At 48.0% G+C, this 20,383-nt stretch overlaps 2 protein-coding genes across 6 annotated transcripts; both read left to right on the top strand.

The window, feature by feature from the left end:
* The first annotated feature begins 99 nt into the window (after positions 1–99).
* Positions 100–15,792, top strand: hcfc1b (host cell factor C1b). Of its 5 annotated transcripts, none has more exons than XM_062459793.1 (27): positions 100–259; positions 1,748–1,947; positions 2,655–2,803; positions 3,077–3,237; positions 3,458–3,666; positions 3,806–3,890; positions 4,060–4,166; positions 4,302–4,481; positions 4,643–4,957; positions 5,188–5,339; positions 5,444–5,578; positions 5,804–6,028; positions 6,141–6,242; positions 7,922–8,150; positions 8,451–8,584; positions 8,707–8,845; positions 8,989–9,131; positions 9,361–10,387; positions 10,779–10,927; positions 11,116–11,283; positions 11,493–11,709; positions 11,883–12,268; positions 12,424–12,561; positions 12,756–12,941; positions 13,114–13,414; positions 13,683–13,746; positions 13,898–15,792. In XM_062459793.1, exons 2-27 carry the CDS (start codon positions 1,770–1,772, stop codon positions 13,935–13,937), a joined length of 5,319 nt encoding a protein of 1,772 aa, XP_062315777.1. In that variant the 5' UTR covers positions 100–259; positions 1,748–1,769; the 3' UTR covers positions 13,938–15,792. The 5 variants fall into 5 exon arrangements, with proteins under 5 accessions (XP_062315777.1, XP_062315776.1, XP_062315775.1 ...); XM_062459792.1 differs by having other exon boundaries at positions 5,444–5,629; positions 7,922–8,135; XM_062459791.1 differs by having other exon boundaries at positions 5,444–5,629; positions 12,427–12,561.
* A 781-nt stretch (positions 15,793–16,573) lies between these two features.
* Positions 16,574–19,594, top strand: cdk20 (cyclin dependent kinase 20). Its single transcript, XM_062458171.1, has 8 exons — positions 16,574–16,864; positions 17,017–17,130; positions 17,475–17,663; positions 17,970–18,091; positions 18,220–18,282; positions 18,374–18,497; positions 18,720–18,875; positions 19,124–19,594. Exons 1-8 carry the CDS (start codon positions 16,790–16,792, stop codon positions 19,310–19,312), a joined length of 1,032 nt encoding a protein of 343 aa, XP_062314155.1. The 5' UTR covers positions 16,574–16,789; the 3' UTR covers positions 19,313–19,594.
* The last annotated feature ends 789 nt before the right edge of the window (positions 19,595–20,383 follow it).

The following is a 20,383-nucleotide window of genomic DNA, read 5'->3' as shown; positions in this document are numbered from 1 at the left end:
GATCCAGTCGAATTGTTATTTGCTCGGGAAAAGACTAGTCAAATGAATTACTGCAAAAAATGACAACCGCTCACAGCTCATCTGTTCGCCATGTCCACTAGGGGCTTTTGAAAGTGAGGCTGGCGAGAAAATGGCGGCTTCCTGGGCGGCATGAGAAGATGTAGAGTTATCGGTTTTTAAAAGAAATAATTATTTGGGCTCATACTCTTTAGTTTAGGCCGCTCTCGAGAATTATATTTAAAGTAACAGCATTAAACGAGTAAGTACATGGTACATATTACAACATATGTGTAATTGCATTGTATTTTATTGAGACGGCAAGCTAACGATGTCCGCCATTTTTCTTTAGGGAAGGTAGCCAGATAGCATAGCTAGCTAACCAGCTAGCAAAGCTATTGAAACAATGTAACATTGTAGCTTATAGCGCAATATCAAGGAAAATACGTAAATAAAATGTATATTTATATACCCCTTTTTTATCATTCTATAATTACAGTATTGCCATCAATTGTCGCAATGAAAGTGTTTTCCGTATTGGTAGCTGAAGTTAACTACCATAGCGAGTTTTTGTTAGCTAGCCAGCTCAATTACTAGCCGCTAGTAGCTAGCTACTCGGAACTATTAAGGCAGCTAGCATAGTTATCCAGCACTAGCTTGCAGGTAAAAAATATATATAGTAAGCTAGCAATGCACGATTTGCATACATATGTTTTATTGGACATGTAGAGTTACTTAAGTGGACAGTCACGTCCACTTGTTATGATGCTGAGCTAGAGCATTTTGGAATTATGACTGGTTGCACGTAGGTTGCTTGTTGGGCTCATTTGAAGTGATTCAAATAGCGTAGGTTTATCCCTGCAAATTGTGTTAATGTTTGGCTTTCTAGCTTTGTCTACGAAATTTGCTAACGTTAGCCAGCTGGAGCGATAAAACTAGCTATCTTTATGCATAAATAGCCATAGTGCTGCAGAAGATTTATTCATGAACTTATTTTTAATAGATCTTTATTTAATGTAATTGATAATTGTTCAAAGTGCATGGCTTATTTTGCTAAAGTTATTAGAATGTAACTGATTAAAGCTAACGTTGCTAGCACATTAGCCAAGTTAGCGTTCGCCGCCTAATTTGGCTCTGCCATTTTTGTCCGGGCTGTCAGTGTTTCTTTAGTTTGTTAGCAAGCTACAAGATGGCGGCACCCATCACATCGTACCGACCTGCTCCTGAATCCTGTGGACATTCAGCTGCAGGCCAGAAGAACTAAACTTGCGTTGCAATAGAATGCATAAAATACCTCAATGAGATGCACCATATTCTATGGCTGTACATATCTGTTGTTCCGGATACGCGTTTATTTGACCTGCCGGCTTTTCATATTTTCTTTAAAGCGTCTATCTGGCTAAAATGGCGACTCCCATAGATTTTCTCTTGCCTGCATTACTTGTGCTAGCCAGCTAGCTTTGTTTTCTTGATTGGAATGATCTCTCGGTGGCTCCCATTTAAATTACATCTACTACATTGTATGCAAGAGGACAACATCTGAAATCAAAGCAAAAGAATCATACTATTTTGTTTTTGAGCGTGCTGCATTATAATTCATCTGAAGAGGTTATAATCCTTCAAGCTAACATTGTTAGCTAGCTAGTTAGCGTAACATCTGGCCTGACGAGAGACGAGCTATTGTATCTGTGGCTACTGATTTAGTGCTCATTTGGAAATACATTTTACGTCTGGATTTTCTTCTTCTAAGAGAGGCGTAATCTACCGGCACCATGGCATCTGGGACCTCAAGCTCAGTTCTGCAGCCACGGTGGAAGCGGGTGTTGGGATGGTCCGGCCCGGTACCCCGGCCCCGCCACGGCCACCGTGCGGTCGCAATTAAGGAATTGATGGTTGTATTCGGGGGAGGCAATGAAGGAATTGTGGACGAACTACACGTTTACAATACAGGTTGGTTAATTGCAGTTTTTTTTTTAAAGTCTACTACGATTATAAGACAATCAGCACAAGCTGCATTGATATAGCTTAGCATGCTAACGTTTCCGCTAATAATTGTGACGCTACCTAGCCAACAAAGTTAGCTTAGCCTTAGCGTATGCTGTAATATCAGAATTAAGACTTCTTAAGACTATCTATGTGTGGTGAATCAGTTTCTTAGCTCTACATCTTAGAGAGGTGTTTCTGTATTTGAAGTACATTACAGTTCAAGGGAACCTAAGAAGAAAAGTCATTCAAAGGCTGAATGTCAACCTATAAGATCGCTTCTTAGCATTTTAGCTGGCTGATTAGCAAAAAAAAAAAGGCTGGCTTTCTAGAGGGCGAGCTTGCATCGCGGAACTCGCCAGAGAAGAGAAAATACAAAGAGAAATGGCGGGTTCATAGATATCTTTGACGTCATCATATCAACAAAGCAGCATTTCATCCTTCTTGTTGATACTGTTTTGTGCAGAGTAATTGACAAATGCTATGTGTGTGTGTGTGTGTGTGTGTGTATATATAGTGTACATTTAATATATTGTTAATGCGCCGCATTCCCTTTTCAATGTGCATTCATCACCTGTAAATTGTTTGGTTTTAACGAGTTTCAAATGGTTGAAGTTTAGAAGATACAGTAGCAATGTAACTGTCGCTAACCTTGGAAATGTAATACATTTCAGCGACCAACCAGTGGTTTATTCCTGCTGTCCGCGGAGACATCCCCCCCGGCTGTGCTGCATATGGGTTCGTGTGTGATGGTACCAGACTACTCGTCTTTGGAGGAATGGTTGAATATGGAAAATACAGCAATGATCTGTATGAACTGCAGGTGAGACCTCAGCTACTGTATGTGTCTGAAATTCAACCGTTTTTGTCTGAGAATATAATTGTCTGAGAATAAAGATAATATAATAATAATAATGTGCACAGAATGAGCCCAGTAGTGTCTCATGGTATTACAGTAGTTATGTTTAACTCCTTCGTTTTGTTATTTGATTGATGCGAATGAGAAATTTATATCAAAGTATTGAAGGCAGAACTGCAGCATACCTTTAGTGATTAGCTTTAAAAAAAACCAAACACATCTATTGTTCCCTTTCAGGCAAGCCGATGGGAATGGAAACGACTGAAGGCAAAAGGGCCAAAGAACGGGCCGCCCCCCTGTCCCCGACTGGGACACAGCTTCTCCCTGGTGGGAAACAAATGCTACCTTTTTGGAGGACTGGCCAATGACAGTGAAGATCCCAAGAACAACATACCAAGGTAACTAACCAATAATAAGGATAAAGCGAAAACGGAGGGCTGCTCTGTGCTAGCCATATGATTAATTCGGTTTTTACATGTGAGATGTATTGCATTTTTATTTTGATGGTACATGTGTCAAGTAGGAGCAAAATTTCCTTTTTACTTTTCCTCTGCCTCCCTTTCTGTTATTTTTTCAATATTCTGCCTCCCCCATTTTCACCTACCTGTTCCATTGCAGATACCTGAATGACCTGTATACCTTGGAGCTGCGAGCAGGCTCCAGTGTGGTGGGCTGGGACATCCCCATCACCTACGGCGTGCTGCCCCCTCCCAGGGAGAGCCACACAGCTGTGGTCTACACTGAGAAGACCAGCAAGAAGTCACGTATCATCATCTATGGGGGCATGAGTGGCTGTCGTCTCGGGGACCTCTGGGTCTTTGACATAGGTGAGCTGTTGGAGGTTGATGTCAAACCTGATTCATGTGTAACAACTCTTATGCGTCATGATTTACTGAATCACACATTATTTACAATGGGGGAATTATGGGGGTGGATTGCATGTAATTAACACTCTATGATTTGCAGACACTCTAACATGGAACAAGCCAGCTATCAATGGTACAGCTCCCCTTCCCCGCAGTCTCCACTCTGCCACCACCATCACCAACAAGTGAGTTACAAGCCTGCCTCTGGCCTGTCAGCTGCATACCTCAGCCAGGGATAGAGTACCTACCATGTTTACGTTTTCCTTTGAATCTATGAGGCGGAGTGAAAGATTTCCACAGAGGACTTGGGTAGTGAATTAAGATGATGCACTTAAAATGCTTTCTCCTTTGCAGAATGTTTGTGTTTGGAGGCTGGGTGCCACTAGTGATGGACGATGTGAAAGTAGCCACACATGAGAAGGAGTGGAAGTGCACAAACACACTGGCCTGCCTCAACCTGGGTATGTCTGAAACGTGTGTGTGTGTGTGTTGTAATGAGCACCAAATAATGAGCACATGAGAAATAATTTGCTGCAATTTATGTACTCCAGCAAATGCTTACAAAATTTCTCCCCCCACCCGCACCCCACTGGCAGACACTATGACGTGGGAGACGGTGTTGATGGATAGCCTGGAGGACAACATTCCCAGAGCCAGGGCAGGACACTGCAGCGTGGCCATCAACTCCCGCCTCTATGTCTGGAGTGGCAGAGATGGCTACCGCAAGGCCTGGAACAACCAGGTGTGCTGCAAGGATCTGTGGTACCTGGAGACAGGTGAGTGGAAGCTACCTTAACTGTTGGATCCAAATGGTTTTGGTACCGTTTGTGAGTTCGACCAGCACACATGGGTGTTAAAAAAAGAAAAGAAAAAAAAGACCTTGGACAAGGAAACTTGAGATGCTGAAAGCCATGATTTGTCATGTCCCCTCTCCCAGAGCGGCCCCACCCCCCTGCACGTGTGCAGCTGGTGCGAGCCAATACCAACTCTCTGGAGGTGAGCTGGGGTGCGGTCCAGACCGCAGACACCTACCTGCTCCAGCTGCAGAAGTACGACATCCCTGCCACCTCTGCTGCTGCCTCCACTCCTGCAGGAAGTGCAGCAGCCACCTCACTACCCTCCATCACCCCCAAGAGCCCCGCCCCGGCCGCAGCCTCTGTGGCAAGCCAAGGTCTGCCCCTCCAGGGCATCACCCTGGTCCCCTCGCCCACCACCTCTGTACCGGGAAGTCCCCTGGGAGCCCGCGGGCCAGGTATGGAACATGGAGACAGTTACTGGAGACGTTTTGGCTGGAGCTAGTTACCCAACAGTGAGCCTAGCCAAGAGTGTGATTAGTTAAGCTGGTTTAGCTGAACTGTTTCCTCTCAGTAATTCACCCTCTGGTATGATTTAAATTCTCTCTGATGTCCTACTAAACCAGCTGACTTTTGATAAGAGCTGTAGTTAAGGAAATTCTAACTCTACTGTGGGTGCCCCTTTCAGCTATTCTAAAGGTGGCCGCCCCCCACTCGACCACAGGAACATCCATTGTCACTGTGAGACAAGCCAATCAGGCAGGCAAATCCCCAGTCACCCTGACATCACTTCCTGCTGGCGTCCGCATGGTGGTACCAGCCCAGGGAGTCCAAGGAACGGTAGGACAAATCAATTTGGACAAATCTCACTTCCATGTTAGTAATCTCTAATCCAGATCGCTGGGAAATTATTTTAATTTCCTTTCCTTTCTCTCCTTTTTCAGCCAATTGGCAGCAGCCCTCAGATGAGTGGCATGGCTGCCCTGGCTGCCGCCGCTGCAGCCACTCAGAAGATCCCACCCTCCACAGCAACAATGATCAATGTCCCACCAGGCGCCACCATCGTCAAGACGTTGGCGGTTAGTCCCGGTTCCACCACCATGCCTGTCAAAGTGGGCTCGCCTATTATGGTAAAGAAGTGTTCAAATACACTTGGAAACATTCTTGGCAGGTTTTTAGGACTGCGCATGCTTTAGGCAAGAACTGTTCTGGGCATTTTCTGAGAAGGTAGTTTTACTTGGAGTACCCAGTTCAGGCTCTCCGACTCAACTCCTCTGGTGGGCTGAAGTTGTATTTGTTTACAGGTGAGCAACCCTGCCACCCGCATGCTGAAGACTGCCGCAGCGCAGGTGGGCACGTCCTGCATCACCACGCCCAACACCCCCACTCGGCCTATCATCACAGTGCACAAGTCCGGCACTGTAACGGTGGCCCAGCAGACGCAAGTGGTCACTACGATGGTGGGAGGAGTAACCAAGACCATCACCTTGGTCAAGAGCCCCCTCACCATGGGTGGCAGTGGCACACTGGTACGTTGCTAGGACAACCCCTTCCGTATTTTATACAGCTCATTTCATTGACACAGATAGGATTGCTTTGAATGGTGACTGATGGGTCACATTCCTGTACTTGTGTGTGCAGTTCTCTAACCTGGGGAACCTTGGCAAAGTGATGTCGGTGGTGCAAACCAAACCAGGTCAGGCAGGATCCATGACTGGGCAGGCAGGCACCCAGATCATACAGGTCAGTAGTGCTGCCAGTCTCTAAAGCCTGTCCTCCCTTCATGCCTCCCCCAAACACACACCCCTCCTCCACCTCTCCACTCACTACACCCCCTCCTCCACCTCTCCCCTCACTACACCCCCTCCTCCAATCCTCCACCTCTCCGCTCACTACACCCCCCTCCTCCACCTCTCCACTCACTACACCCCCTCCTCCACCTCTCCCCTCACTACACCCCCCTCCTCCACCTCTCCCCTCACTACACCCCCCTCCTCCACCTCTCCCCTCACTACACCCCCCTCCTCCACCTCTCCACTCACTACACCCCCTCCTCCACCTCTCCCCTCACTACACCCCCCTCCTCCACCTCTCCACTCACTACACCCCCTCCTCCACCTCTCCCCTCACTACACCCCCCTCCTCCACCTCTCCCCTCACTACACCCCCTCCTCCACCTCTCCGCTCACTACACCCCCCTCCTCCACCTCTCCACTCACTACACCCCCTCCTCCACCTCTCCACTCACTACACCCCCTCCTCCACCTCTCCCCTCACTACACCCCCCTCCTCCACCTCTCCACTCACTACACCCCCTCCTCCACCTCTCCCCTCACTACACCCCCCTCCTCCACCTCTCCCCTCACTACACCCCCTCCTCCACCTCTCCCCTCACTACACCCCCCTCCTCCACCTCTCCCCTCACTACACCCCCTCCTCCACCTCTCCCCTCACTACACCCCCTCCTCCAATCCTCCACCTCTCCCCTCACTACACCCCCTCCTCCACCTCTCCACTCACTACACCCCCCTCCTCCAATCCTCCACATCTCCACTCACTACACCCCCCTCCTCCAATCCTTCACCTCTCCACTCACTACACCCCCCTCCTCCAATCCTCCACCTCTCCCCTCACTACACCCCCTCCTCCAATCCTCCACCTCTCCACTCACTACACCCCCTCCTCCAATCCTCCACCTCTCCACTCACTACACCCCCCTCCTCCAATCCTTCACCTCTCCACTCACTACACCCCCTCCTCCACCTCTCCCCTCACTACACCCCCTCCTCCAATCCTCCACCTCTCCCCTCACTACACCCCCTCCTCCAATCCTCCACCTCTCCACTCACTACACCCCCCTCCTCCAATCCTTCACCTCTCCCCTCACTACACCCCCCTCCTCCAATCCTCCACCTCTCCACTCACTACACCCCCCTCCTCCAATCCTCCACTCACTACACCCCCCTCCTCCAATCCTCCACCTCTCCACTCACTACACCCCCCTCCTCCAATCCTCCACTCACTACACCCCCCTCCTCCAATCCTCCACCTCTCCACTCACTACACCCCCCTCCTCCAATCCTTCACCTCTCCACTCACTACACCCCCTCCTCCACCTCTCCCCTCACTACACCCCCTCCTCCAATCCTCCACCTCTCCCCTCACTACACCCCCTCCTCCAATCCTCCACCTCTCCACTCACTACACCCCCCTCCTCCAATCCTTCACCTCTCCACTCACTATACCCCCCTCCTCCAATCCTCCACCTCTCCACTCACTACACCCCCCTCCTCCAATCCTCCACTCACTACACCCCCCTCCTCCAATCCTCCACCTCTCCACTCACTACATCCCCGGCTATGGAAGGTGTCCAAACAAGTTGACGCCCATTTTGTACTGAATTCCTCCTCTTCTCGACCCAGACTAAAGGTCCTCTCCCTGCGGGCACCATCCTGAAGCTTGTGACGTCTGCCGACGGTAAACCCACCACCATCATCACGAGCAGTCAGGCCGGGGGCACCGGCACCAAGCCCACCATCCTGGGCATCAGTGGCATGTCCCCTACCTCCACCTCCAAGCCTGGCACCACCATCATTAAGACCATCCCCATGTCTGCCCTCCAGCAGGGAGCCACAGGTAGAGCTCTATACGGTACTGTGCAGTGCCATTGTACGTTCATATATTACAAACAAAAACATTCATATATTACAAACAAAAACATTCATATATTACAAACAAAAACATTCATATATTACAAACAAAAACATTCATATATTACAAACAAAAACCAAAGCTTTTTCACGTTTCACTTTCTCAACCGAAGATTAAACATTTTTGTGTTTAGCTAACAAGTGTACAAGTAAGCTATGTTAGGCAGACATTGGATGATTGTCCACAAGTAAACCTCCAAATCGGCATTTTGTAATGTTTCTTGTTTGCTATTTTTCCCAGGTGTGACGAGCAGTGCAGGAATGAAGAGTCCTATCACCATCCTCACCACCAAGATGATGACCCCGGGCACTGGCAAGTTCATCACCACCGTGCCCAAGCTGGGGACTGGAGTTGGCCAGCAGGGCCTAACACAGGTGAGCTACCTGACCCTACCTCCTCCAACCCTCGCTAACGTTACCATGCCTCTGCAACAGAGCTGGGGCCATTTTCTGTGCGTTGGAAGCCATATCATAATTGTATGGATTATTCTCCCCAGGTGGTGTTGAAGGGAGCCCCTGGTCAACCAGGCACCATCCTCAGGACAGTTCCCATGGGCGGAGTTCGTCTTGTCTCCCCCGGGACCGTGTCCTCGGTCAAACCCACAGTTACCACCCTTGTTGTCAAGGGAACCACAGGTAAGAGATCTTTTGAATTGTTTGTTGTTCATCCCACTTTTCTGTAATTCTGTCACCGAACTGATGTCTGGATTACAGTCTATTTTAGCCCCATCTTTATATGTGTATGTGACTGGATTCATCTTCTGTCTGTCTGCCTTCAGGAATGACGACTCTTGGCACGGTCACTGGCACCGTCTCCACAACCCTGGCAGGAGGAGGTGTGGCTAATGCCACTCTGGCCACGCCCATTACCACCCTGTCCAGCCAGGTGGTTAGCTCTGCCTCCAGCTCCTCGCCCACACAGGTAGGGTTCAGTGACCAGGTACTCCACCATGAGACCACCCCAATATAATTATATATATATATGCTATTAGAATGTCAGAACTCGTAATCATACTTATTACATACCAGTAGTGAATGTGTCAAGCATCATGATTTACTTTAGTTTTGATTATTTATTGTATTAAAAGTACAGCAGTGTTTAACACAGTATACAACAGTATGTAATGATGTTTTGTCCCATCTCAATCCAGGTGACCCTGATCACGACGCCCAGTGGAGTGGAGGCCCAGCCTGTCCAGGACCTGCCTGTCTCCATCATGGCCTCGCCCACCTCTGACCAGCCCAGTGCCAGCTCTGGGTCTGGGGCCGAGGCGTCGGCTGGAGACACCCCTGGAACCGTCACCCTGGTCTGTTCCAACCCGCCCTGCGAAACCCACGAGACCGGAACCACCAACACGGCAACCGTGGCCTCTTCAACCATGGGTGGCGTAGAGCAGCGAGTGTGCTCTAACCCCCCTTGTGAAACCCATGAGACCGGAACCACCAACACGGCAACAGTAGCTTCGTCTGGTATGGGCAGGGGGACGCAACAGGCCTGCACCAACCCCCCCTCTGAGACTCACGATACGGGAACCACCAACACCGCCACCACCGCCAGCTGTAACATGGGCTCCAACCAGACGGGGGTCCCCACCTCAAGCGGCTCCGATTCACCATCCTCCCCTTCGGGCTCGTCGGACCCGCTTTCCCCCTCAGCAGTGTCGGGCGCTAGCTCGGCCCCAGGGGTTCTCCGGCCAGAGACTCTCCGCACAGGGACCACCTACACCCATACCACGGCCCGCTCCAACATGGGCTCCAACCAGACTGGTACGGTTCAGAGCTCGTCGAAGGAAAAGTCGGGTCAAGGGAGCGGGGTCACCTCCCCTGTCTGCTCCAACCCGCCCTGTGAAACCCACGTGACCAGCACCACCAACACCACCACCACAAGCGGAGCCGGCAGCATCCAACAGACCTGTTCCAACCCGCCGTGCGAAACCCACGAGACGGGTACGACCAGCACCCCGACCCAGGCCTCCTCCAGCATGGGAGCAGAAGGCCAGGCTGAGGTAGCCCAGAGGGTGTGCTCTAACCCCCCTTGTGAGACCCATGAGACCGGCACCACCAACACCCCCTCCACGGCCTCCTCCAACCTGGCGGGCACTGTCCAGAGGGTGTGCTCCAACCCTCCCTGTGAAACCCATGAGACTGGGACCACTAACACAGCCACCACTGCCACAGGTACCATCTCTATCTGACACACACCTATTTATCCTATCTTACAACTTTTATGGAGCATTACCAGTGAACCTTTCTGGACCTCCAGATGTTTCCACGGTGTAGATTTGATGCTTTTGCCTGGACTGGCATTCATACCAAGGATGTAGATAACTCTGGTGTAGATAAGGAGTCAGGTGGCTGAGCGGTTAGGGAATTGGGCTAGTAATCCGAAGGTTGCGGGTTCGATTCCCGTGCCGTGCGAAATTACGTTGTGTCCTTGGGCAGGGCACTTCACCCTACTTGCCTCGCTCTGGATAAGAGTGTCTGCTAAATGACTAGATGTAAATGTATGGTGTTAGACCCCTCCCCTTCTTAATGTACTAGACTGACACTGTTGTGACTCCTTCCCTAGCCCAGCCAGGCGGCGAGGGAGCGCAGGATGACAACGGCACCACAGACGCCCCCTCCTCGTCTACAGAGTCCAGCGCAGTCACCACCACCCAGAGCCGTGCCGTCACCACAGTTACCCAGGCCACGCCCACCCCAGGACCCTCCGTACCGGTACAGGACCATATATATATAGCCTTTTGTGAAGCACATATGGATTATATACTGTATTGTAGTTGGACAGCTACAGCAATATGTGCTGAGTGAAACTTCCCCCCCCCCCCAAAAAAAAAGACCATGTAAACATGCCTGTAAGTGCATCAGCACACCTGACGTCCGTCCTGTGGTCGGCCCTTTCTCAGGAGATCTCGTCCATGTGTGGCGAGGACCAGAAGGCCGACTCGTCTGAGGCGGTGGCCGCGGCGACAGGGGAAGGGGAGGAGCCCATGCAGACAGATGACTCTGCTGCCGCAGGCTCCATCCTGCAGGTGCACATGGAGACGCAGCCCAGCCAGCCTGACCAGACCCAGGTACCATAGCTCACATGGTTGTTGCCTACATCACTTTTCAGTAGGATCTTGGAAATCCACTTTTTTTTAAAATCATAAATGGTGTAGACAAGTCATTCATTCCCCTCCCATTGGGGCAAACGACAAGGTGGAGCCATGTCCATCCAATCCAAAACTAGACATTGGGCTTTTTCACTTCCTCATCCCTGTCTCTTGTCTCTGATTGGCAGATGGAGCAGGGGGGCGGGGCGGAGCCTATGAGCTTGCCCCAGGAGCTGATGTCATCAGAGGGCGCCACAGGTACGACCCTCATGGTGACGGGGCTGACCCCGGAGGAGCTGGCGGTGACGGCCGCGGCGGAGGAGGCAGCCCAGGCAGCAGCCTCAGAGGAGGCCCAGGCCCTGGCCATCCAGGCTGTCCTGCAGGCCGCGCAGCAGGCTGTCATGAGTGAGTACGGGAGCACGCAATGCCGTCAGAACGCACATTTGATCGGGAGAATAACTGACGGTCTCACGATTGGTCCATGTTTCAAATAATGCATAGCTAGCTAAGTAAAAAGGTCCCCAGAAGGTTTCATGTGTATTGGTCTGATGTGACCTCCTGTGCTCCCGTCTGTGCAGATGAAGGTGAGGCCAGCTCAGAGACCCAGCAGCCCACCACCATCCCCATCGTGCTGACCCAGCAGGAGCTGGCAGCCCTGGTGCAGCAGCAGCAGCAGCTCCAGGAAGCCCAGGCCCAGGCTCAGGCTCTGGCCCAGCAGGAGGCCGCCGCCCAGGGCCAGGCGGCTGCCTCCCTCCCTACCGAGGGCCTGGCTCCAGCCGACAGCCTCAATGACCCCACCTCGGAGAGCAACGGTCATGAGATGGCGTCTGCCGTGACGAGTGCGGTTGCCAGGTTGGCCAGCACCTTTGCCACACCACAGACGCTGGGCTCTGCCGGTCCTGCCAAAATGCAGGCAGCTGCCACTATGGCTGACGTGGCCAACGGCATTGAGTCTGCAACAGGGGTGAGTGTGTTCAGTGTGGAAGGGCTAGATCCACCACTGGTTATAGGGTCATGTATGCTCTCAAGAAAACATACTTTTAAATGTCAAATGTTTTTCTGTGCTGCGATTTTACTTCTGTCTGTCTACTAACCTTTCTATCCTGGTATGTTTCCCAGAAGCAGGGAGCCCCTCCCTCCATTGTCCCAAAGCCTGCTGTCAAGAAAGACAACCAGTGGTATGATGTGGGCATCGTCAAGGTGACCAACATGGTGGTCACGCACTTCTATGTCCCTGCAGATGACTCTGTCTCTGATGTAAGAGCTGCTTCACACACATCCAACACCATCTGTGCCTCAACATTAAGACAAACGTCTCACAAACTATGGTGGAGAGAGGGGTTGATGGATGTAATGTACTGAACAGAGAAAGTTGAAAGAATAAGGAAAAAGTGTACCTTGATGAGGCTGACGGTATTAAGGCTGTTTCCCTGGGCTGTTGTCACGGTCAGGATGACTCCGGGGCGATGCCAGACTACACCCAGATGAGGAAGATGGAGCTGCAGCCGGGCACGGCCTACAAGTTCCGTGTGGCGGGCATCAACAACTGCGGGCGGGGCACCTTCTCCGAGGTCTCCGCCTTCAAGACCTGCCTTCCGGGCTTCCCAGGAGCACCCTGCGCCATCAAGATCAGCAAGGTAGCAACAGCACCCACGCGGTTCTCTTCCTTGCTGACCACTACTGATGGATCCCACTCTTACTGGGATTGTCATTGAAACATGACCATCTCTTTTTGTTGTTTCTTAATCTCATCTCCCGTTTTTCTCTGTCCCTGTCCTCTTTCTCCTATCGTCTTCATTGCTGGCTCAGAGCCCAGATGGGGCCCACTTGACCTGGGAGCCTCCCTCAGTAACGTCTGGTAAGATCATCGAGTACTCCGTCTACCTGGCCATCCAGAGCAGCCAAACCACCCAGGAGTCCAAGCCCTCCACCCCAGCCCAGCTGGCCTTCATGAGGGTCTTCTGTGGGCCTAGCCCCTCCTGCCTGGTGCAGTCCTCCAGCCTGTCCAATGCACACATAGACTACACCACCAAGCCTGCCATCATCTTCCGCATCGCAGCCCGCAACGAGAAGGGCTATGGCCCAGCCACGCAAGTCAGGTGGCTCCAAGGTAAACAAAAACATGAAACCTCCATCTTGGCTGTTGATTTCTGTTCTTGCGTGGAGTTGGTAGTCTGCTCTCTGGTGGTAGCTTTTGAAGGCTCAAAGTACACCACTCTTTTTCTTTATGACAGTGAGAGAATATTTCTATTTTGTATTCTACATCCTTTTATATGTATTACAGCAACTGTGTCATTTGTTGAGCTTCATGCCAATAAATGTGTTTGTTTATGAACAGTGTTGAACTGAGCTGTTTTTTTCCTCCTCCTGTCTTCCAGAAACCAGTAAAGATGGCTCTGCAGCTAAACCAGCTGCCAAGAGACCAGGCACCTCCCCTGACACGTGAGTACTCCAGTCCTCCACCCAAGACTCCCAGTACACTCTCACAAATAAATTTTGTTTTCTCCAACTTAACCTTTTTATTTTAAGTCTCACTGAGTGCATGTGCACCCTCTAACTGTAATGTCTAAACTGTGTCCCTGTTCCTTTGCAGGAAAGCTACTGGTCCAAAGAAGGCCAGGGCCGACCAGTAAGGAAGGGCATCCTCCGACCCTTCTGGTCTCTGACCGAACTCAACCCCCCCACTGAAGACCTCAACCAGGACTAACCCTTGCCCCAAAACAACTTCTACCAGAACTACAACCCTTCCAACAACCACAGTCTCAACCAGTTCCAAGAGTACCCCTTATTATCCCAATGAAGACTTCTCCCCCATCCCACCCATGCTTAGCCTCAACCAAGACCCCGCCGAACCCCCCATAGGGGTGAAGGATCCCCATCACTCATGGTAACCAACCAACCCCCTCCCCCATCAGTAGACGTTATTGTGGTGCCATGGACGCCTTATTTCAGCTTTGTATTTTTTATTGAAATATTGCTATTACTACTCATGTTAAACCATTTGACGCACATAATTGACGTTTCGTTCTTTGATTTTTTTCTTCTGTGAAATCAAAAATACAACCGTTCTGTCAGGTATATCTGTAGTGTGCTAGTTTGTTTTCTCATTTGTTTACCCTCCCTTACCTGGTTATTGAACACAAGCAATAGAATCCACCATTAACGTCTTTTGTTGATGCTTGTGTCATTATTATTTGACTGGGGAGTCGTTATCAGAAGGATCTCTTTCAGAAGACAAAGCTTCATGAAGAGAAATGACAACCAAAACTAAAAAAATTCTAAACTAACTTACAGCACTTGGGGATGCTCTTCATTCCAGAGGAAAAAGACTTGTTTCATATTTGTACATCAATCAAGACTGTCATCTTGCTTTGTGACATCACTGTGTGTTAATGCGTCTCCAACAAGAGGGAAGGATTTTTGGAAGAATGAGTTCCTCCAATTTGAAAACGAATAACTTCGGTTCATGTAGGTGTAGATGATGATCTTTCTTTTCCCTCTTCTATCAATCACAAATCGAGCTACTTTCATAGGCTGTGTGGATGGGCGGTAAAGGTGGTCATTAGTGACAAGTAATTTGACAGTTATTACAGCACCACTGATTAAGAGCAGATGTTTTTGTACTTTTGTTCTATGAAAGATGATAAACTGCGCAAGACAAGAGACAATAGATAGGCTTTTGGGTTGTTGACTTGGATTAAAGGAATAAATTGCAGAAAACACATTCTTTTCTACATTTTGGTTATTTTCCCCTCCCTTCATTTTTAATAGTCCATAGTAAATACATTTGTGAAATCTATGGATCCCCATAAATTTTCCTTTCCTCCGAGGCTTATTTTTTAGAGTTGCCGAAATAAACTGGGTGTTTCTTGCCCAAATTGTGGAGACATTGTTGATACCCATTCTTCGTGTTTTTTTTATTTTTATTGGTGTATCCTTTGCTTTGCAAATGTTTAGTTATGCAATTGTGTGTAATGTGACAAACGTTTCCAGATAGTTGACATGTATGTCTTTATGAATGGCGATACAGAGCTTTTTCTAGCGGGTGGAAGAGAGAAATGTCGGTTGACAAGAATGACTGGCTTAGCCAGTATTTGGGCTCAGTTGTAAATTAGTTTCTCCATGTAGCACGAAGTTAAAATGCCTTTTTATATAATTATCTGTAACAAAAATGTTTTTACATGTTTGTCATCTCTTGGTTGCTTTTTGTCTGACTATATAAAAGAAATGGAAATTGGTCTCCTTGCTTAATAATGTCCCTGTGTTCTTTTGTTTCTTTCCTAATTGATAGCGACTTAGTTTGCTGCTGAAACTGTCTGGAGGTTCGTTATGGTTACTATGGTCAGCAGTGATGTCACCAGACCAGATTGTGAATGATGTTGCAAAAGCTGATGGAAGAGTTGGCATTTAACTGATCATTTTGGGTATTAACAAAACTGTTTGTGAATATTACTCTGGAAAATAAACTTTTTAGTGCATCTTTTTTAACCACTGTTCTGAGCTGTGAGTTATTGTTAGATTTTTGGGCATTCTCAACTAGTGATCTAACTTAATTATAACTGAAATATAAAGTTTTCTGAGATTACATTGGCTCTCATATAACCCTTGCTATTAATGTGTATTAAATTTTTTTGGCACAGGGACCACCGACGATCACAAAATGGAAACTTAACAGCTGATGCTGATATGACCATCCCATCTGAAGTATTAGATAGTACCCAATTGCTGTGAAAGTACCAAGTCAATGAAGTGAACAAGTACAAGTTCAGACTAAGTCACCGTATTTATAATAGATAATAAGGTGCAGTTGTATGATACACTCAAGTTGAGCATCTCAGTGGACTGAGAAGAATCATTTGATGCTGGGATATACAGAAGAGACATTAGAGGGGGGTGCATTTCATGGCAGGCTTGTATTCTTGCCACAAAGTGCACCCCCTGCTAACTCTGACTAGGAAAGTGTTACATGCCTGAAACTTACTCTGGTTACTCATATTAGTCCCCTCAGAGTACAGTAAGCATCATTTGATGCTGGGATATACTAACAGAACAGACAATAGAGGGGGGTGCATTTCATGGCAGGCTTGTTGTATTCCTTCTTGCCATAAAATGCACCCCCGCTAACTCTGACTAGGAAGGTGTTACATGAGTGTACACGAGTGGTTCTCGCGCGCTCCTGCGAGGGGGTGCCTCAAGGAAGCCGTGCATCTGATGGCACAACACCGGAAAGATACTAAGCTCACGTGACAGCAACAGCGTCTCCAACGTAAACACTGCTAGGTGGTCTTCCCACATATCGCCCGCTCCGACAAAAATGGAATTTAGAAGAGCGAATAGTCTAGTTCATATTGCTAGTATATTACATTGTGTTTGAGTACTAACTTGCTAACTATATACCAAGCTAACTTACATTTTGCTAGTCTAGTTAGGTTGTAGCATAGCCAGCTAGATAGTTAGTTAGTTCTAACTGGTTATCTGAATAAGCATGGACCAATACAGCATCTTGGGGAGAATAGGCGAAGGAGCCCATGGCATTGTTTTTAAAGCTAAACACATCGAGGTCTGTCTACCATTAGGCTACCTAATCTGTTAGCGAGAGCATGTGTATTGTAGTTAATTAACGTTAGCTAACAGCCTAGTCGTCGTAGTGGCTATGTCTTCTTGCAAGTAGCTGTCAGCAACATTTTCGAAATCCATCCCATTTCTTTTTAGACAGGAGAGACGGTGGCTCTAAAGAAGGTCGCCCTGAGAAAGCTGGAAGATGGGATACCAAACCAAGCCCTTAGAGAGATAAAGGCTCTACAGGAAATTGAAGACAATCAATATGTGAGCTTCAATCTGGTTGAGGAAAAAACTCTCAATATGTATGAAGAAAAACTTGAAAGTTAAAGGTCATCTGTGAATTGCTTTAAAATCACTAATCAGTCTACAAATAAATGTATTTTTATTGCTAAATAAATGTCGTGAAAATTACCTCAAAGCAGAGGCATGGCTCTTCCTCAAACTACCCTAGCTCCGTCTCCTTCAGTCAATTTAAAGAACCCTCTTCTGTTCTACACATAACACAAAAATGCAATTAGTTTACACTTTGTATGTCGCTTCGGATGATAGCTTCTGCTAAAATTAATCAAATGTAAATGTGATTTAAAGTGTGTGTCTGTTGTCTGTAGGTGGTGAAGCTGAAGGACGTGTTCCCACATGGTACAGGCTTCGTACTGGTGTTTGAATACATGCTGTCTGATCTCTCTGAGGTCATCAGGAATTCTCAAAGGCCTCTAACTGAGTCCCAAGTCAAAGGTTACATGATGATGCTACTGAAGGGTGTGGCCTTCTGCCATGAAAACTCCATAATGCACCGGGTAAGACCCAGTGTTTCCCATACATACGATTTATTTGTGGCGGCCCGCCACAATAAAAAATTGACTGCCACAAATTGAATTTTAATTGAAGGGTCAAATCTTTACAGCTCAAATTTTTGGGATCTGAATTTCACCATTCAAATTTGAGCAGCCGGAATTTTGTTCTATTTGAATTTCTGAAGCCAGAATTTCTACCACCACAAATATAATCCAATCAAATGAAGGGGTGAAATGTTATAGTGTTACGGGGAATAATGCGGCTGTGTGTGTGTTTGTGTGCATACGTGCACATTTGTGTGTGTGCAGGACCTGAAACCAGCCAACCTGCTCATCAGCTCAACAGGTCACCTAAAGATCGCTGACTTTGGTCTGGCCAGGCTCTTCTCCAATGACGGGGAGCGACTGTACAGCCACCAGGTGGCCACAAGGTATGCTTGAACATGCAGACACATCTACTTTCAAAGTGTGCATATACACACATAGATATAGGCAAACACACACACTCAACATTTGTTGATTGAAAAATCTAAACAATGTCTATTTGTTAAATTTCTAGGTGGTATCGAGCCCCAGAGCTTCTTTATGGGGCTCGGAAATATAATGAAGGTGTAGACCTGTGGTAAGTATAAACTGATACAGCAGGGGGCAGAATTTCAAGGTTTTCCCCAAAACAAACCCTAACCCTGTTCCATGTATCTTTCCCTCCATAGGGCAGTGGGGTGTATCTTTGGGGAACTGCTAAACAACTCTCCCCTGTTCCCTGGAGAGAACGACATCGAGCAGCTGTGCTGTGTCCTGAGGGTTCTGGGGACACCCAACCAGAGAGTCTGGCCGGTGAGGCCTCCCACTCACACTGCTGACAAATTTCAATACTGATATCACCTTGATATACATGCCACCTCTTTTCCCTTCACTGTGCACGCTCACCCATATGATTTATTGTGATCACAGAGGTATTGCTAGATTATAATTAAGTGGCCGGTGCCTGAGGTAAGGATATGTGAATGTAATTTGTACATGTAATAACGATCTTGTCCTCCCCTCTCCTATCCTTAGGAGATCACAGAACTGCCTGACTACAACAAGATCACCTTTAAAGAGAATCCTCCCATCCCTCTGGAAGAGATTGTTCCAGACACCTCTGCCCAGGCTGTCGACCTGCTCAACAAGTTCCTTGTCTACCCCTCTAAACAACGCATCAGCGCCCAGCAGGTCTGAACATAATACGTCTGAGCACAGTGAACAACTATCATCATATGACGCTGATTCATAGGCTTGTAATATCATAATGAATATATTGGAATTTAATTTGGGTTTTAAAGTAGACTTGAGAGATCCCTGGTCCAGTCTTCCCCTCTCTATCTCCATTTCATTTCCCCCTGTCTCTTTCATCTCTCTCTCTCTCGCTCTCCCTCCTTCCATGTCACTCAATCTCTCTTATTTTGTCTTCTGTCTCCAAGGCCCTCCTCCACCCCTACTTTTTTACAGACCCCCTGCCGGCTCACCACTCGGAGCTGCCCATTCCCCAGCGCGGGGGGAAACACTCCCGCCAACGCCTGCAGCCCCCTGTTGAGTTCACAGTGGACCTGCCCCTGCAGGAGAGCTTAGTGGACCCTTTACTAATACAGGGCCATGCATGGTGTCTGTGATCCATCTTCAGGCCTCCAGCTCACTCCCCTTGTCTCATATCCATCTATTTCATCCATCTATCTCACCTTTTCATGGTGATGTCAACAATGTGGTTTATTTGTTAAACTACCGAATTGAAAGACCATGGCCCTAGGAATTATGGTGGATTTGAGGGTTTACTTCTGCTCACAGAGTTAACGTTGTCATAGTTATACATGTAAATATTTAGTATTGTGAATAATATTTATCCATGTGTTTCTTTAATAAATATAATTAAAATACTTGGTTGCTATTTCCTTCCAAATAATAACATGAACTAGTCCTTGTGAATATGTTCTGTTGTACTGTATTGCATAATTTATAAATATATGTTGGTGTCTGTGTGCCGATTATGAGTGAAACAGCAGTCCCTGCCCTGCTGACTTGTGTCTTTCAGTGATAAAGCTCTTATCAGTAGAGAGCAGCCACATCCCTCCCTAGACTCTCACACATCCCTCCCTTCTCTCTGTCATCTCAGCCCCAACTGTTGCTTTTCCCTCCTTGCCCGTCCGATGCTCCGTTTAGCCGCCAGTGCACAGACACGACCTTTGCTCCCCCACACACAAACACTAATTTATAGGTGTGGACAGGTATGAAGATGGGACAGACTGCCTACCACACAGCCCACCCAAGGTCTTCCTGATCAGCTCCTGTATCTAAGACAAGTAGAGGTCAGAGGCTGTGTATGGTGAAGAGGACCAAAGCCCTGTTTGACCATAACGCAGCAAAATGAAACAAGGCTGCTATCACGTTGTCCATCTCAGTTGTTTAAAAGCTAGAAAGGCCTTCAGCATATCGCTAAACATGCAAATAAGGATGTATTTGGCTGCCACCAACTCTATTTTTAGGACCTTTGATGACTGATATGATTAATTCGATCCAGTGTTCATGTCACTTTCCTTTTAAGTTTGGGAAATACACTTGGATTGATAAATTGTTGGGCACGAGAAAATTAACTCATGAAGATAAACTCCACCAGAGAAAAGTGTCAAAACAATATGCACTATTCCAAGTTTCTCCTCTGAGACAATGAGGCAGTGAAAAATTGTGTT

The sequence above is a fragment of the Osmerus eperlanus genome, chromosome 4 (assembly GCF_963692335.1).
Source record: "Osmerus eperlanus chromosome 4, fOsmEpe2.1, whole genome shotgun sequence".
Classification (NCBI taxonomy): domain Eukaryota; kingdom Metazoa; phylum Chordata; class Actinopteri; order Osmeriformes; family Osmeridae; genus Osmerus; species Osmerus eperlanus.
The sequence above is the reverse complement of the archived record's forward strand: the minus strand, read 5'-3'. Positions and strand labels throughout refer to the sequence as shown.

Coding starts and splice junctions, on each gene's coding strand:
- cdk20 (XM_062458171.1), top strand. CDS start 16,790: ATGGACCAATACAGCATCTTGGGGAGAATAGGCGAAGGAGCCCATGGC. Junction 16,865..17,016: donor TTAAAGCTAAACACATCGAG/GTCTGTCTACCA, acceptor ATTTCTTTTTAG/ACAGGAGAGACGGTGGCTCT. Junction 18,498..18,719: donor CCAACCAGAGAGTCTGGCCG/GTGAGGCCTCCC, acceptor TCCTATCCTTAG/GAGATCACAGAACTGCCTGA.
- hcfc1b (XM_062459788.1), top strand. CDS start 1,770: ATGGCATCTGGGACCTCAAGCTCAGTTCTGCAGCCACGGTGGAAGCGG. Junction 6,243..7,921: donor CAGGCACCCAGATCATACAG/GTCAGTAGTGCT, acceptor TTCTCGACCCAG/ACTAAAGGTCCTCTCCCTGC. Junction 11,284..11,492: donor GCCAGCCTGACCAGACCCAG/GTACCATAGCTC, acceptor TCTGATTGGCAG/ATGGAGCAGGGGGGCGGGGC.